Genomic DNA, 13,923 nt, shown 5'->3' on the forward strand with positions numbered 1-13,923 from the left:
CTTTAACAGCTACCGGCCTTCCCTCTTCAAAACCCTTATATAGAGTGTTTTCTCTCCATCGACCTCAAAAACCCTTATATAGAGTGTTTTCTCTCCGTCGACCTCTTTGCCCTTTGCCTTCGAATCATTTTTGCACAGTTAAATCCTTTCTCCAAAATCCTCGGGGTTTCGCATTCGTGTCTGATATTGGGCGAGAAACTTGCATTCGTGTCTGATATTGGGCGAGTTTCTGGCATATTTTGGATCCATCGATTTCATTCGAGCCCTCCCTCTGTGCACTATCTGGTATTGGGATGGCTGGAACTCAGGAGGATCCTGTTCTTACACGGGCAGTAGATGACGATTCGAGAGAGAACGAGGATGATGCCAGAAAGGAAGAGGACACTGGAGCTCAGGTTGCACCCATTGTTAAGCTTGAGGAGGTTACTGTCACCACGGGCGAAGAAGAGGAGGATGTCCTTCTTGACATGTAAATTTCTTAATCCATGGCTATTTCATGATTTTGTTTTGAAAGTTGTTTTCATGGCCTCTTCGGTGGCCCTTTTCCTGTGCACATAAATGGGACCTTGACTATAAGGAAGATGCATTTGGGCAGTTATTTACTTCTAATTTTTCTCCTTTTTAGTAAGATCTGTTTTTATCGGGTTCTCGATGTTTTGTTCGCCTGTTGATGATGATCGGAAACAAGATCCAAAGCCTAATTAATGGAAACAAGATCTTCCACAAACAGGCTACTGCACAATGTAAAACAACACGTGGAGCGACATTTGTCCCTAATCATGGGCTTATGTTGCTAGTGCAATGAAACCAACATCACCAGTAATCCTTGCAAGAGCACATTCCATCCTTGAAATAATGAAAACGGTTTGCATCTCTCATGTAAATTTCTCGCATAGCAATCTTGGAGATGAGCTTGGTAACACTATGGCAGTTGCCACAGATGCGCAGGTTTTTTGTAATCCAAAGTGGGGTTCCAGGGTTGTGCTTATTAGCCCAAAAGCAAGGGCCAGCTTCTCACTGTGAGTAGACAACATACTTTCCTTCACCTCCTCCTCCACATCATGTAGTACAAAATTTGTATCTGGAACATACCCCACTGCCTCCATCTTCCTTTCCAAAGTCTCCAGCATCTCATAAATTTCCTCTGATTGAGGGTGTGATCTGTCTCCCATGACAAATGCATGAACCCTATTATTTACCTCAGTACAGCTGTAACCTGGAGTCTTTTTAACCGCTCTGTCCTTCATCATTGTTCTTACCCTTGCTACATCTTCCCATCTGCCAGCTGCAGCATAGATGTTTGCCAGCAGTACATAACATCCAGCATTTTTAGGTTCTAACTCGAAAAGTTGCTCTGCTGCATATTGCCCCAGCTCAATATTGCAGTGAACTCTGCATGCTCCAAGCAAAGCACCCCACACACTCGCACCTGGTTCTAAAGGCATGGTTTTAATCAAGTCCCATGCCTCATGTAGATGCCCAGCTCGGCCAAGGAGATCAACCATGCATGCATAATGCACTACCCTGGGAACAATGCAATAATATTGAACCATAGAATTGAAATATTGTCTGCCCTCAAGCACCAGGCCTGAATGGCTGCATGCAGACAAAAGAGAAACAAAGGTGATGTGGTTTGGCAGTATGCCCGTCATCTGCATTTTGTGAAAAAGAGAAATTGCCTCCTCACCAAGCCCATGCATTCCATAGGCAGCAATCATTGCACTCCATGATACCACATTTTTTTCAGACATCTGGTCAAACAACTGGTGTGCAACCTCTAAAATGCCGCAGTTGGCATATGTGTCAATTAGGGCTGTGACTATAACAAGATTAGAGTTAAATCCACCTTTAATTATATAACCATGAATCAACTTACATTGTTTCTGCGATGCTAAATGCGCACATGCCAGGAGCACACTTACCAAAGTGACTGAGTTAGGTTTCACGTCTGCCAGTTGCATCTGATGAAATAGGGCTAAGGCATCAATATTGGGGAAATATACCAGCCTTAAGGCTCATTTTACCACAGTAATTCAAGAGCAGATTTGTAATCAATGACATGAGTGAGCAGTGAACTGATACAAGCACATTTACCACAGTAATCTAGGACAAATTGTTACCATGAATAGTATGTTATCAAGAGTGTAATCACCACAATTAGTCAGTGATGTAATGATGAATTTCCAGCAGTGAAAGGGCCAGAAGTTTGGTACATGACTGAGTTGAAGTAAACAGTTCTGAAGGGTAAAAAGTTCTGACTTATGGGCCAAGTTCTGTTTTTTGAGAGACCAAGTTTATATCCGCATCAAGGCTTTATTTACTCCTGGCTGAGCGTACTCTTATTGAAGGGTCCAAGTTTGAGTTTTCTCTTTGGTGTGAGGGACATATTACAGATTTGGAGGCTGCCTTGAAAACAAACAGGCCGTGATACCTCTGCCTGGGTGTGAGAGCTGATATCATCCTGTTACCTGTGCGTACATCTCCCTTATCAGTGCCAAACTATCTCAGATTTACTGGAGGAGTTCTGGACGTGTTGTGGAAGAGAAAGACAGAGATTAGGAGGGTTTTCTTCCAATTTATACTCTGGAATTTTGCAAACAATATAAGACTGTCCACTGCCTTAAGAATTCACTGTGTATTTCAGGTTCTCTTTACCTCTTTTATTTTGTCTGTATGGCTGAATTAAATGTAAGGTCTGTGTCTTCTTAAATCTGATATCAGTCTCTTTCCTATCAGTTTTTATTGTAATTCTGGCCTAATATGTATATCAAAACAGCATGTAGAATATCCTTTATTCAGAAAAGGGATCACTGCTACACCATAAGAAGAGCCACCATTCTATCAATATATTTCCCACTGATATGGACCAGGTTCCTCTTTGAGTCTTTCATTTCTGTGCACTGTACTCTTGCTCAATTAAGTACGTAATGTCACTATTCTGATGATATACATTTTTGAGTAATTTACATTGGGGTAAATGTGGTTTATATGGCTGTAATATCTTCATTTCAGCGAGTAAGTTGTGTTGGGTCCTGTGAAACATTGTACCTGAGCTGGAATGTGTTGACGAATATTAATTTGGTGCACTGAACTTGTTTAAAATGACTATGTGATGCTAATATTCTTGCTGATATACATTCTGGCCCAGAACTAATTTCTGTCATCTCTTAAGGAGGCCACTTCATTAAAAAGGGGAATTTGTATGTTCGTGGAATTTGTATGAGAACCAATTGGGTAGTCTCACATGCAACTGCACTTAACTGGAGAATCACCTCCCATGCATTCATCTTGGCCTCCCCATAAGCTGAAATAGTAACTCCAATGGATATGGCCAACATATTGGCCTCGGGCTCACCTTTATAAGCTTCTTTCTTCAGGGAAACCACAATCAAATACACAGCAATGGGAATTAGAGGTTTCAGCATTTGAAATAATGATACTGAGAGGAAAACATAGGCAAAATTTGAAAACCAGAGACCCAAAGAATACACTTATCGATACTATGGGTTCAACGAGCTTGAAGACTCTTATAATAGCAACAGCCAGTGTTGAGTAGAAGCCCATGTGAATCATAGTGGGACTGATCACACTAAAGTTGTCAAGCAATGGCAACTCCAATGGATATGGCTAACATATTGGCCATGGCCTCACCTTTATAAGATTCTTTCTTCAGGGGAACTGCAATCGAATGCATATCAAATGGGCACAAGAGCTTTCAACATTTGAAATATCGATACTTTGAGAGACATGCACCAAGGGCTGCATCATTTAGGATTTGTACTCAGTTTAGGTGTCATATTCAAGGGGAAGTTGTTATGCTTTCCACCACTTCATAGATTGTTAGAGTGATGAAACAAAAGAGGCTCCCTCTTGAGGCTAGATTATGTCATTCACATCAGCTGTGTTGTTGATGTCCTAGCTCAGCCAGGTCTTGCCAAAACTCTGTTGAGGTTCAAAACTTTTTATAAACTGAAATGTCTTCACAAGAATTGACCTCATAAAATGCCATAATCACAAGATATGCCATACATGGCTGTGATTATGGCTCGCAAGACCCTTAGACTTTGAACAATGAGGCTCGCAACATCACTTATGATTATGCACTCTACAATTCTGTGACCAGCTGAATGTCAAGCAATTGAACCGCGATTTAAATCCTATTTTGTCAGCAATAAGTACTATACTTTGTCTTTATTTAGTGTAGAGAACCAAGCACTTATTCTGCTCATCTATAGAAGGGACAATGGTTGTTTGCCTATGAGGTATAAGGAAATCCTATCAGATGTTTTGTATTTTCGTATGGAATTGAATCATACTCCTGCACACTGTAACATTCATATATATCAACCTGTAGAGGCTTTAATAACACCTGGTATTCTGGTTAGTGATTTTATTGGACCTCATGTGCATATCCTACATGCACAGGATGGACTATTCATATGTTACAGGGTATTATTCTTATTATTTAGGGTGCACATCTTCAGGTGCTCAAGAATGATTACTAAAACAGTCAGTTAATTCTGCAATTTAAAGGATGAAAAAGGAGGTTATAGGAGTCTAGTTTTGGTTCTCATCCACAATGTCACACTAGTCTGCCTGGGCATGGTTCTCATGGTTTAATAGTGACTTGAGGAGTCATAATACCACAGATCACTAAACACGAACAGCTAAGGTAGCCCAAGGACAATAGCCATCTTTACACATTAATTAACAGGTCTTACATTAATTATCCTAGGGGGTTTTAATACTTCCAAATGCTTAAAAAACAGTTAGCAGAGCATTCACATTACACATTCCAGCAATCTTTTCTATAAACCAACCAAATGCAGTCAGGAGAGCCCTCCTTTTAAACTATACAACCTTATTGTTAGTATGATCAAACTTATTTTAATATATAGTGTGACAAACCGTATGTGACAGGCAGGTGGAAAACTTTTCTCGCAATTGACTAAATGACGTCCTGCGAGCCAGAATTGAGACAGAAACCCTCGTCAGAAGTATATGCTTGGCTCTTTTCCAAACAAATGAAGAGTCAATGAGGTTTTGTGTAATCACTTCTGGTATCGTATTGGGTTAACCCACCCCCTTTTTGATTCCAATAAGCAGAGGTGGTCACTATGGTAATCCGAATCCAATTTGTAGTTAGAAAATGGGGTCACAACTTTCCATATTTTTTGTTTTGTTTTGTCTTTTTACATCAAACAATAGTATATTTATTAGAACCATAGTCAACTAAACAAACAGGAAACAATTTATTTGACAGGTGGAAGAAGTGATAGGCTTAGAGCAATTGAATTGTAGGCCATGCTTCTTGACAAATTGATGAACAGATTGCTCCTTACTTGAGATTTAGGTTGGCACCATGGCACCATCCTGTCCATCATTATACACTAATCTTGTCATTATCTTCTTCACTGTGAATGACTGGCCTGTTCCCTGCAAATAGATCTGAGCATAGAGGAGCCAATCCAAGAACAGTAATCTCTAGCACAAGACAATATTAATGATCTAAATACCTAATCCTGAAGCTTGAGTTTGATTTTTCTCTACTGGTTCTGAATCTCTGATTGAGAATCTCCCACTCGTCATTATCAAACCTTCTCCTTCATCATTGGCATCAGCTGCACTGCTGAGGTACTTTGGTTGGTTGTCATTGGACTTGAGAGCTTGAAGTTTCAAATGATTATAGTAACAGACAGCCAGAAAAGCCAGTCCACACCCACTCAAGTTTATGACTGTAACCTTTTCATTTATTACAGACAAAGATTATGTTATGAGCAGCCAGTCCTTGACAAGACCAGCAACATTCATAGTCAAGGCTGAAGTCTTTCCTATCAGAAGAAACACTGCCAGATTAAGAGCCAAGGCACAAGCAGAAATGTCATGTAATCCAAATCAAAGGAAGAGACCCTGATTATCAGAAATGGGTATTCTACTAAGGCCCGGGGGGTGCTGAGAAAAACAAGGCAACAAGGACCAACAAAGATGTGATGGGATTCAACTTAATCCCTTTTGATGTTCGTGGAATTTGTATGAGAACCAATTGGGTAGTCTCACATGCAACTGCACTTAACTGGAGAATCACCTCCCATGCATTCATCTTGGCCTCCCCATAAGCTGAAATAGTAACTCCAATGGATATGGCCAACATATTGGCCTCGGGCTCACCTTTATAAGCTTCTTTCTTTAGGGAAACCACAATCAAATACACAGCAATGGGAATTAGAGCTTTCAGCATTTGAAATAATGATACTGAGAGGAAAACATAGGCAGAATTTGAAAACCAGAGACCCAAAAAATACACTTATCAATACTATGGGTTCAACGAGCTTGAAGACTCTTACAATAGCAACAGCCAGTGTTGAGTAGAAGCCCATGTGAATCATGGTGGGACTGATCACACTAAAGTTGTCAAGCAATGGCAACTCCAATGGATATGGCTAACATATTGGCCATGGCCTCACCTTTATAAGATTCTTTCTTCAGGAGAACTGCAATCGAATGCATATCAAATGGGCACAATAGCTTTCAACATTTGAAATATCGATACTTTGAGAGACATGCACCAAGGGCTGCATCATTTAGGATTTGTACTCAGTTTAGGTGTCATATTCAAGGGGAAGTTGTTATGCTTTCCACCACTTCATAGATTGTTAGAGTGATGAAACAAAAGAGGCTCCCTCTTGAGGCTAGATTATGTCATTCATATCAGCTGTGTTGTTGATGTCCTAGCTCAGCCAGGTCTTGCCAAAACTCTGTTGAGGTTCAAAATTTATTATAAACTGAAACGTCTTCACAAGAATTGACCTCATAAAATGCCATAATCACAAGATATGCCATACATGGCTGTGATTATGGCTCGCAAGACCCTTAGACTTTGAGCAATGAGGCTCGCAACATCACTTATGATTATGCACTCTACAATTTTGTGACCAGCTGAATGTCAAGCAATTGAACCGCGATTTAAATCCTATTTTGTCAGCAATAAGTACTATACTTTGTCTTTATTTAGTGTAGAGAACCAAGCACTTATTCTGCTCATCTATAGAAGGGACAATGGTTGTTTGCCTATGAGGTATAAGGAAATCCTATCAGATGTTTTGTATTTTTGTATGGAATTGAATCATACTCCTGCACACTGTAACATTCATATATATCAACCTGTAGAGGCTTTAATAACACCTGGTATTCTGGTTAGTGATTTTATTGGACCTCATGTGCATATCCTACATGCACAGGATGGACTATTCATATGTTACAGGGTATTATTCTTATTATTTAGGGTGCACATCTTCAGGTGCTCAAGAACGATTACTAGAACAGTCAGTTAATTCTGCAATTTAAAGGATGAAAAAGGAGGTTATAGGAGTCTAGTTTTGGTTCTCATCCACAATGTCACACTAGTTTGCCTGGGCATGGTTCTCATGGTTTAATAGTGACTTGAGGAGTCATAATACCACAGATCACTAAACACGAACAGCTAAGGTAGCCCAAGGACAATAGCCATCTTTACACATTAATTAACAGGTCTTACATTAATTATCCTAGGGGGTTTCAATACTTTCAAATGCTTAAAAAACAGTTAGCAGAGCATTCACATTACACATTCCAGCAATCTTTTCTATAAACCAACCAAATGCAGTCAGGAGAGCCCTCCTTTTAAACTATACAACCTTATTGTTAGTATGATCAACCTTATTTTAATATATAGTGTGACAAACCGTATGTGACAGGCAGGTGGAAAACTTTTCTCGCAATTGACTAAGCGACGTCCTGCGAGCCAGACTTGAGACGGAAACCCTCGTCAAAAGTATATGCTTGGCTCTTTTCCAAACAAATGAAGAGTCAATGAGGTTTTGTGTAATCACTTCTGGTATCGTATTGGGTTAACCCACCCCCTTTTTGATTCCAATAAGCAGAGGTGGTCACTATGGTAATCCGATTTCAATTTGTAGTTAGAAAATGGGGTCACAACTTTCCATATTTTTTGTTTTGTTTTGTCTTTTTACATCAAACAATAGTATATTTATTAGAACCATAGTCAACTAAACAAACAGGAAACAATTCATTTGACAGGTGGAAGAAGTGATAGGCTTAGAGCAATTGAATTGTAGGCCATGCTTCTTGACAAATTGATGAACAGATGTCTCCTTACTTGAGATTTAGGTTGGCACCATGGCACCATCCTGTCCATCATTATACACTAATCTTGTCATTATCTTCTTCACTGTGAATGACTGGCTTGTTCCCTGCAAATAGATCTGGGCATAGAGGAGCCAATCCAAGAACAGTAATCTCTAGCACAAGACAATATTAATGATCTAAATACCTAATCCTGAAGCTTGAGTTTGATTTTTCTCTACTGGTTCTGAATCTCTGATTGAGAATCTCCCACTCGTCATTATCAAACCTTCTCCTTCATCATTGGCATCAGCTGCACTGCTGAGGTACTTTGGTTGGTTGTCATTGGACTTGAGAGCTTGAAGTTTCAAATGATTATAGTAACAGACAGCCATAAAAGCCAGTCCATACCCACTCAAGTTTATGACTGTAACCTTTTCATTTATTACAGACAGATTATGTTATGAGCAGCCAGTCCTTGACAAGACCAACAACATTCATAGTCAAGGCTGAAGTCTTTCCTATCAGAAGAAACACTGCAAGATTAAGAGCCAAGGCACAAGCAGAAATGTCATGTAATCCAAATCAAAGGAAGAGACCCTGATTATCAGAAATGGGTATTCTACTAAGGCCCAGGGGGTGCTGAGAAAAACAAGGCAACAAGGAGCAACAAAGATGTGATGGGATTCAACTTAATCCCTTTTGATGTTCGTGGAATTTGTATGAGAACCAATTGGGTAGTCTCACATGCAACTGCACTTAACTGGAGAATCACCTCCCATGCATTCATCTTGGCCTCCCCATAAGCTGAAATAGTAACTCCAATGGATATGGCCAACATATTGGCCTCGGGCTCACCTTTATAAGCTTCTTTCTTCAGGGAAACCACAATCAAATACACAGCAATGGGAATTAGAGGTTTCAGCATTTGAAATAATGATACTGAGAGGAAAACATAGGCAGAATTTGAAAACCAGAGACCCAAAGAATACACTTATCAATACTATGGTTTCAACGAGCTTGAAGACTCTTACAATAGCAACAGCCAGTGTTGAGTAGAAGCCCATGTGAATCATGGTGGGACTGATCACACTAAATTTGTCAAGCAATGGCAACTCCAATGGATATGGCTAACATATTGGCCATGGCCTCACCTTTATAAGATTCTTTCTTCAGGGGAACTGCAATCGAATGCATATCAAATGGGCACAAGAGCTTTCAACATTTGAAATATCGATACTTTGAGAGACATGCACCAAGGGATGCATCATTTAGGATTTGTACTCAGTTTAGGTGTCATATTCAAGGGGAAGTTGTTATGCTTTCCACCACTTCATAGATTGTTAGAGTGATGAAACAAAAGAGGCTCCCTCTTGAGGCTAGATTATGTCATTCATATCAGCTGTGTTGTTGATGTCCTAGCTCAGCCAGGTCTTGCCAAAACTCTGTTGAGGTTCAAAATTTATTATAAACTGAAATGTCTTCACAAGAATTGACCTCATAAAATGCCATAATCACAAGATATGCCATACATGGCTGTGATTATGGCTCGCAAGACCCTTAGACTTTGAGCAATGAGGCTCGCAACATCACTTATGATTATGCACTCTACAATTCTGTGACCAGCTGAATGTCAAGCAATTGAACCGCGATTTAAATCCTATTTTGTCAGCAATAAGTACTATACTTTGTCTTTATTTAGTGTAGAGAACCAAGCACTTATTCTGCTCATCTATAGAAGGGACAATGGGTGTTTGCATATGAGGTATAAGGAAATCCTATCAGATGTTTTGTATTTTCGTATGGAATTGAATCATACTCCTGCACACTGTAACATTCATATATATCAACCTGTAGAGGCTTTAATAACACCTGGTATTCTGGTTAGTGATTTTATTGGACCTCATGTGCATATCCTACATGCACATGATGGACTATTCATATGTTACAGGGTATTATTCTTATTATTTAGGGTGCACATCTTCAGGTGCTCAAGAATGATTACTAGAACAGTCAGTTAATTCTGCAATTTAAAGGATGAAAAAGGAGGTTATAGGAGTCTAGTTTTGGTTCTCATCCACAATGTCACACTAGTTTGCCTGGGCATGTTTCTCATGGTTTAATAGTGACTTGAGGAGTCATAATACCACAGATCACTAAACACGAATAGCTAAGGTAGCCCAAGGACAATAGCCATCTTTACACATTAATTAACAGGTCTTACATTAATTATCCTAGGGGGTTTTAATACTTCCAAATGCTTAAAAAACAGTTAGCAGAGCATTCACATTACACATTCCAGCAATCTTTTCTATAAACCAACCAAATGCAGTCAGGAGAGCCCTCCTTTTAAACTATACAACCTTATTGTTAGTATGATCAACCTTATTTTAATATATAGTGTGACAAACCGTATGTGACAGGCAGGTGGAAAACTTTTCTCGCAATTGACTAAGCGAGGTCCTGCGAGCCAGACTTGAGACGGAAACCCTCGTCAGAAGTATATGCTTGGCTCTTTTCCAAACAAATGAAGAGTCAATGAGGTTTTGTGTAATCACTTCTGGTATCATATTGGGTTATTGTTAGAAGCGATAATTGGATTCGGATTCTCATCGAGTGAGTTGTTCTGCTTTCTCAATTTGAGAGGGTTTGTTTGGAGGGAAAAACGAAAGAGGACATACAAGAATAGTGAGGGGAAAGATGCAGAGGAAGAGGATTGAGAACATCGCCAGCAGGCAGGCTACATTTTCCAAACGTAGGTGGATTGCTGAAGAAAGCTTACGAGCTCTCGGTGCTCTGCACTGCAAAAGTTGAACTTGTGATTTTCTCCCCAGCAGGAAAGCTCTATGAACTGTTTTTTAGTGCAAATCCTACTATTTTGATTCTAATAATCATGGCTATGCAAACCTCATGAGATTCTTACTAATAACCCCGGTGGTGCAAGCCCTAGTAAGTTCGATGTTGAAAAACTTAGTGTAAAACCTCCAAATCGCTGGTTTTGTTGTAGTGCTTATTGGAGAGTATATAAAAAATTTCACACCTTTTTTATGAGATATGGGAGGAAAACATGTTAAAGATTTTTAATAAATATAAAATTTCCAAAATGATGCTAGTTACGTGTGATTCTTTTTTCATTGTTTGTGATTATGAAAAATGAAACTCAATGTTTTTTCATTAGTGCACACATATTTCATTATATAATTGCATATAGAAAAATCATTCCAGAGCTGATAACAATAAAAGTGAAGAATTTATGGTCCAACCTTATATTTAAGGGAGATGTTTAAGGATGACGTTTGAATTTTGTTTTTCATTTTAAGACATTTGGAGCAAATATTAGGAAGGACTTTGAGAAAGGATTGTCCTTGATTTTCGAAAATGGAGTTGTTCCTTTCCAGCCATATGCCCCAAGTGACCATCAAAGGGAGAGCTCATATGTTTTTTGGATGTTTTCTTTATAGCTATTTTTTTACACATATCCATAGAGTCCCCATGCCATTGATGTGAATTACTTGTTCGGTTTTTTTTAACCAAAATTTTTACCCAAACAAGAAAAATTAAAAAAATGCCTCAAGATCAAAGACTGAAACAAAGACCTATTGACATACCTTTTAAAGTATGGAAAGAACTTGTAAAATCATATGAGAAGTTGGATGCACAAAGAAAAGCCGACAATGAGAGCATTCAGGTATTGAATTTTTCATTAAACATTATTTAGAATGTATTAATACTTATAGGTATCTTAGACATGTATTTGTGTGAAAATAAATTGAATTGGTTTATGTTTAAGGACAAGGCATCCAAGGCAAGGTTAACCAAGACAAAAGTCACTCATCGTAGTGGCCAGAAAGGTTTAAAAGCACTGATAACAACCTTTGTAAGTATATTAAACATGTGATATTTTTTAATAAATTTTGTACTAGAAGAAAGTCATTGTTATCTAATTTCTCCCTATTTACTGATTGATAGGAACTAAAATATGGAAGACCTCCAAATCATTTGGAAAAGGAGGTGCTGCAGCAAAAGAGATGGGTTTAATTTGTTGTTTGGATGGACTCTATGGTATATAATCTTAGTTGGATTTCCAATATACTTTTAAACCATATTTTCATTTTATTTTTTAGTACTATTAGATATTATATCTTACCTCATTTTATGGTTAACATTGTATAACAAAAACATGCGTTGTGTTATGTAATTAATACTAACATGTAATATTGATTTTTTTTGTCAGAATGCTATAGGTAATGATTGCCAAGACGATGATCCAAATTATGTTCAACATATATCAGGAGATGATGAGGATGAGGATGAGGATGATGGTGGTGAAGGAGGAGATGATGATGATAGTTGCGGTGTTGGTGATTATGTGGATCAGAGTAATGAGGATGGTCAAGATGATCATGAGGATGATCTTGGTGGTGGTAGCTAGGCATGCACATGCATTGTTTTTTATGAAGAAATTATTGTGTAGAATGTCATTGCTATGTTTAGATGGGTGTTGTGAATTTACCCTATATCAATGAGACATTTTGATTTTGTAATCATACGATGAGTTTGATTTATGTATGTTGTTAATTTATCGTAGAATAATGATATTCATGAAATATTTTGATTTGTTAATCATATTTGAATTTTATTTGTTTTGATTAAAAATAATACTGATTTTATTAGTATTATGTTGCTATTTTATACATGTTTTGAAAATTGTTAATGACACATTGTTATTTTTTTGGATGGATGTTGTCAATTTCTCTTAAATTTCTTTACGAATGATTTTGAATTGTGATATCTGCTTTAATGATATTTATAAACTATCATATATTTCACTATGAATCTATAAAGGGGGTCATATATGTAAAGAAAAATATACTCTATATAAGAAGTCAAATGCGGATGTAACCATGGATGCAAAATTGAAAGTAAATTTGGATGTTAAACTAGGAATTAATACAAAATGCAAACAATTGACATACAAAGTGTTTTAAATTAGAAGTGAAAAATTGTGCAATAGTTGACACAAAGAAGGGAACAAAACATGGCATACAAAAGGATATCAAATTGGGCAAAAACAAGGACACATAAATGGGCACCAAATTAGATGCAAAAAAAGACAACAACTAGATGTAAAATAAGATGCAAAGTTGAGCGTTAAAAAGAAGCAAAAAACGTTACAAATTAATATGACAAATGATGATGCAAATAATGTTGTAAATTTGGGATGCAAACTTGGGTGCAAAAAAGGAAAAAAAAAAGATGTAAGAAAAGACATAAAACAAGATGTAAAATGGGGCTGAAAAAAGGTGAAACCAAGGATGCCATATTGGATGTAAAAAATGATTCCTAATCACATGCAAATTTAGGCTCGAATTCAGACACAAAATTATATCCAAATGTGGACACAAAATGAGGCAAAAAAAGATGCAAATTTGGATGGTGAAAACGATGTAAAACTAGACACCAAAAAAATGCAAAATTGGATGAAAAAGTCGGTGTAAATAATGGTGCAAAATTCGACACAAGTAGAAACAAAAAAATGGTGCAAACATGGGCATAAAATAGCTTAAAATTGGATGCAAAACTTGGTGCAAAAACAAATACAAAAGTAGACGTAAAAAATGGCTCTAAATTGAATGTACCATTAGACACAAAATAAGATGCAAAGGTGGACACAACACATGACTCAACATAAGATGCAAATATAAATGCAAATTTGGATGCTCAAAATGATGTAACATTAGATGCAAGAGATGGTGTTAAAAATGATGCAAAATTGGATGAAACAAATGACGCAAAATATGG

The 13,923-nt window shown here is 37.7% G+C and overlaps 1 protein-coding gene across 5 annotated transcripts; it reads left to right on the forward strand.

The window, feature by feature from the left end:
* Positions 1–210: 210 nt before the first annotated feature.
* LOC149227823 (ran-binding protein 1 homolog c-like) lies at positions 211–12,744 on the forward strand. Of its 5 annotated transcripts, none has more exons than XR_016247824.1 (4): positions 211–469; positions 11,912–11,998; positions 12,091–12,183; positions 12,356–12,587. XR_016247824.1 is itself a non-coding variant. In XM_089377935.1 (4 exons), exons 3-4 carry the CDS (start codon positions 12,172–12,174, stop codon positions 12,551–12,553), a joined length of 210 nt encoding a protein of 69 aa, XP_089234061.1. In that variant the 5' UTR covers positions 211–469; positions 11,912–11,998; positions 12,091–12,171; the 3' UTR covers positions 12,554–12,744. The 5 variants fall into 5 exon arrangements, 3 of the variants coding, with proteins under 3 accessions (XP_089234061.1, XP_089234063.1, XP_089234062.1); XM_089377935.1 differs by having other exon boundaries at positions 12,356–12,744; XR_016247825.1 differs by lacking the exon at positions 11,912–11,998.
* Positions 12,745–13,923: the final 1,179 nt, after the last annotated feature.

Source organism: Pinus tabuliformis, chromosome J, assembly GCF_031772625.1.
Source record: "Pinus tabuliformis cultivar Carrire ecotype Pingquan chromosome J, CPIR1, whole genome shotgun sequence".
Lineage (NCBI taxonomy): Eukaryota > Viridiplantae > Streptophyta > Pinopsida > Pinales > Pinaceae > Pinus > Pinus tabuliformis.